At 39.3% G+C, this 5000-nt stretch overlaps 1 protein-coding gene across 1 annotated transcript in view; it reads left to right on the top strand.

Moving 5' to 3' along the window:
- Window positions 1–5000, top strand: part of LOC127912974 (FYVE, RhoGEF and PH domain-containing protein 1-like) — a 35467-nt gene that overhangs the window by 19381 nt on the left and 11086 nt on the right. The window contains exon 9 of the mRNA XM_052484165.1: window positions 3885–3915. Within this exon, the coding sequence (XP_052340125.1) occupies window positions 3885–3915 (31 nt within the window). The remainder of the gene's footprint in view (window positions 1–3884; window positions 3916–5000) is intronic.

The following is a 5000-nucleotide window of genomic DNA, read 5'->3' as shown; positions in this document are numbered from 1 at the left end:
TCTTATCCCAGAAGCCCTACCCTCATCATAATACCACTACCTCCTATCCTCTTATCACAGTTTAACCTCTAACCCCAACATAACCCCTAAACCCTTTCCCTTGTCTCTGACCTCAGACTACCACCTATCCCCTAGCCTCTAATCCCAGCATAACCCCTACCCTCTAGTCTCTAACCCCAACATAACCCCTAAACCCTATAACCCCAAAATAACCCCTAAACCCTTCCCTAGTCTCTAACCCCAGCATAACCGCTACCCTCTAGTCTCTAACCCCAGCATAACCCCTACCCTCTAGTCTCTAACCCCAGCATAACCCCTAACTCCAGCATCCCCTACAGCCTAGCCCAGGGATCAGCCTACCACCTACCCTCTAGTCTCTAACTCCAGCATAACCCCTAACCCCTCTAACTCCAGCATAACCCCTACAGCCCAGGGATCAGCCTACCACCTACCCTCTAGTCTCTAACTCCAGCATAACCCCTACAGCCCAGGGATCAGCCTACCACCTACCCTCTAGTCTCTAACTCCAGCATAACCCCTAACCCCTCTAACTCCAGCATAACCCCTAACCCCTCTAACTCCAGCATAACCCCTAACCCCTCTAACTCCAGCATAACCCCTAACCCCTCTAACTCCAGCATAACCCCTACAGCCCAGGGATCAGCCGCGGGCCTATTTTTTCGTGAGCGGATGGTCGCCGGCCAGGAACATAATTATAAATAATTTGTAGGCCAAACAGATCTAGTATTTGACTAAACAAAATAATTTAAAACGTTACTTACATCTGGATACGATCACGTGTCTCTCTGTTTTCCGTGGGAATACTAGGGAACAGATTTAACAGTCTTTCATGTACAACAATGAAAAGAAGTATATATATATATATATATATATATAACGTTTGGACACACCTACTCATTCAAGGGTTTTTTTTTATTTGAACTATTTTCTACATTGAATAATAATAGTGAAGAAATCAAAACTATGAAATAACACATATGGAATCATGTAGTAAACAAAAAAGTGTTACACAAATACAAATTATTTTTTAGATTTTAGATTCTTCAAAGTAGCCACCCTTTGCCTTGATGACAGCTTTGCACACTCTTGGCATTCTCTCAACCAGTTTAATGAGGAATGCTTTTCCAGCAGACTTGAAAGAGTTCCCACATGCTGAGCATGTCATTGTCCTGTTGAAAAACAAATTATTGTCCCACTAAGCGCAAACCAGATGGTATGGTGCATCGCTGCAGAATGCTGTGGTAGCCATGCTGGTTAAGTGTGCCTTCAATTCTAAGTAAATCAATGACATTGTCACCAGCAGTGCACCCCCACACCATAACACCTCCTCCTCCATGCTTCACGGTGGGAACCACACATGTGGAGATCATCGGTTCACCTACTCTGCGTCTCACAAAGACACAGTGGTTGGAACCAAAAATCTCAAATTTGGACTCGTCAGACCAAAGGACAGATTTCACCGGTCTCATGTCCATTGCTCATGTTTCTTGGCCCAAGCAAGTCTCTTCTTATTATTGGTGTCCCTCATGAGAGCCAGTTTCATCATAGCGCTTGATGGTTTTTGTGACTGCACTTGAAGAAACTTTCAAAGTTCTTAAAGTTTTCCAGATTGACTGACCTTCATGTCATAAAGTAATGGACTGTTGTTTTTGCTCTCTGCTTATTTGAGCTGTTCTTGTCATAATATGGACTTGGTCTTTTACCCAATAGGGCTATATTCTGTATTCCACCCCTACCTTGTCACAACACAACTGATTGGCTCAAACGCATTAAGTAGGATATAAATTCCACAAATGAACTTTTAACAAGGCACTTCTGTTAATTGAAATATGTTCCTAGGTGACTACCTTATGAAGCTGGGTGAGAGAATGCTAAGAGTGTGCAAAGCTGTCATCAAGGAAAAGGGAGGCTACTTCAAAGAGTGTCAAATATAAAATATTTTTTCATTTTGTTTAACATTCTTTCTGTTACTACATGATTCTACATGACTCTTTCTGTTACTACATGATTCTACATGACTCTTTTGGTTACTACATGATTCTACATGACTATTTTGGTTTCTATATGACTCTTTTAGTTACTACATGATTCTACATGACTCTTTTGATTACTACATGATTCTACATGGCTCTTTCTGTTACTACATGATTCTACATGACTCTTTTGGTTGCTACATGATTCTACATGACTCTTTTGGTTATGACTCTTTCTGTCACTACATGATTCTACATAACTCTTTCTGTTACTACATGATTCTACATGACTATTTTGGTTACTACATGATTCTACATGACTCTTTTGGTTGCTACATGATTCTACATGACTCTTTTGGTTATGACTCTTTCTGTCACTACATGATTCTACATAACTCTTTCTGTTACTACATGATTCTACATGACTCTTTCTGTTACTACATGATTCTACATGACTATTTCTGTCACTACATGATTCTACATGACTCTTTCTGTTACTACATGATTCTACATGACTATTTTGATTACTACATGATTCTACATGACTCTTTTGGTTTCTACATGACTCTTTCTGTCACTACATGATTCTACATGACTCTTTTGGTTATGACTCTTTTAGTTACTACATGATTCTCCATGACTCTTTTGATTATGACTCTTTTAGTTACTACATGATTCTACATGACTCTTTTGATTACTACATGATTCTACATGACTCTTTCTGTTACTACATGATTATACATGACTCTTTCTGTTACTACATGATTCTACATGACTCTTTTGGTTATTACATGATTCTACATGACTCTTTTGGTTGCTACATGATTCTACATGACTCTTTTGGTTACTACATGATTCTACATGACTCTTTTGGTTTCTACATGACTCTTTCTGTTACTACATGATTCTACATGACTCTTTTGATTACTACATGATTCTACATGACTCTTTTGGTTGCTACATGATTCTACATGACTCTTTTGGTTACTACATGATTCTACATGACTCTTTTGGTTTCTACATGACTCTTTCTGTTACTACATGATTCTACATGACTCTTTTGGTTACTACATGATTCTACATGACTCTTTCTGTTACTACATGATTCTACATGACTCTTTCTGTTACTACATGACTCTTTTGGTTACTACATGATTCTACATGACTCTTTTGGTTACTACATGACTCTTTCTGTTACTACATGATTCTACATGACTCTTTCTGTTACTACATGATTCTACATGACTCTTTTGGTTACTACATGATTCTACATGACTCTTTCTGTTACTACATTATTATTATTATTATATTACATGACTCTTTCTGTTACTACATGACTCTTTTGGTTACTACATGATTCTACATGACTCTTTCTGTTACTACATGACTCTTTCTGTTACTACATGATTCTACATGACTCTTTCTGTTACTACATGATTCTACATGACTCTTTTGGTTACTACATGATTCTACATGACTCTTTTGATTACTACATGATTCTACATGACTCTTTTGGTTACTACATGATTCTACATGACTCTTTTGGTTACTACATGATTCTACATGACTCTTTTGATTACTACATGATTCTACATGACTCTTTTGGTTACTACATGATTCTACATGACTCTTTTGGTTACTACATGATTCTACATGACTCTTTCTGTTACTACATGACTCTTTCTGTTACTACATGATTCTACATGACTCTTTTGGTTACTACATGATTCTACATGACTCTTTCTGTTACTACATGACTCTTTCTGTTACTACATGATTCTACATGACTCTTTTGGTTACTACATGATTCTACATGACTCTCTCTGTTACTACATGATTCTACATGACTCTTTTGGTTACTACCTAATACGTTGTTGTTGTTCTGTGTAGGACTGAAGAAGAGAAGAAGGACTGGATCCAGGTAAATACTTCTGTATTTCAGCTCCCACTATTACGGCTCCCACTATTTCAGCTCCAACTATTTAAGCTCCCACTATTTCAATTTAGACTATTTCAGCTCCCACTATTTCAGCTCCCACTATTTCAGCTCCCACTATTTCAGCTCCAACTATTTCAGCTCCCACTATTTAAGCTCCCACTATTTCAATTTAGACTATTTCAGCTCCAACTATTTCAGCTCCCACTATTTAAGCTCCCACTATTTCAATTTAGACTATTTCAGCTCCCACTATTTCAATTTAGACTATTTCAGCTTCCACTATTCCAGCTTAGACTATTTCAGCTCCCACTATTTCAGCTCCCATTATCTCAGCTCCCACTATTTCAGCTCCCATTATTTCAGCTCCTACTATTTCAGCTCCCACTATTTCAACTTAGACTATTTCAGCTCCCATTATCTCAGCTCCCACTATTTCAGCTCCCACTATTTCAGCTTAGACTATTTCAGCTCCCACTATTTCAGCTCCCACTATCTCAGCTTCCACTATTTCAGCTCCCACTATCTCAGCTTCCACTATCTCAGCTCCCACTATTTCAGCTTCCACTATCTCAGCTTCCACTATCTCAGCTTCCACTATTTCAGCTTCCACTATCTCAGCTCCCATTATCTCAGCTCCCACTATCTCAGCTCCCATTATCTCAGCTCCCACTATCTCAGCTCCCATTATCTCAGCTCCCACTATCTCAGCTCCCATTATCTCAGCTTCCACTATTTCAGCTTCAACTATTTCAGCTTCCACTATTTCAGCTTCCACTATCTCAGCTCCCACTATTTCAGCTTCCACTATCTCAGCTTCCACTATCTCAGCTCCCACTATCTCAGCTCCCACTATCTCAGCTCCCACTATTTCAGCTCCCACTATCTCAGCTCCCACTATCTCAGCTTCCACTATCTCAGCTTCCACTATCTCAGCTCCCACTATTTCAGCTGCTCCCACTATCTCAGCTTCCACTATCTCAGCTCCCACTATTTCAGCTCCCACTATTTCAGCTCCCACTATCTCAGCTCCCACTATTTCAGCTGCTCCCACTATCTCAGCTTCCACT

Source organism: Oncorhynchus keta, chromosome 28 (genome assembly GCF_023373465.1).
Source record: "Oncorhynchus keta strain PuntledgeMale-10-30-2019 chromosome 28, Oket_V2, whole genome shotgun sequence".
Lineage (NCBI taxonomy): Eukaryota > Metazoa > Chordata > Actinopteri > Salmoniformes > Salmonidae > Oncorhynchus > Oncorhynchus keta.
Note: the sequence above shows the minus strand (reverse complement) of the source record. Positions and strands in the feature narration are given on the sequence as shown.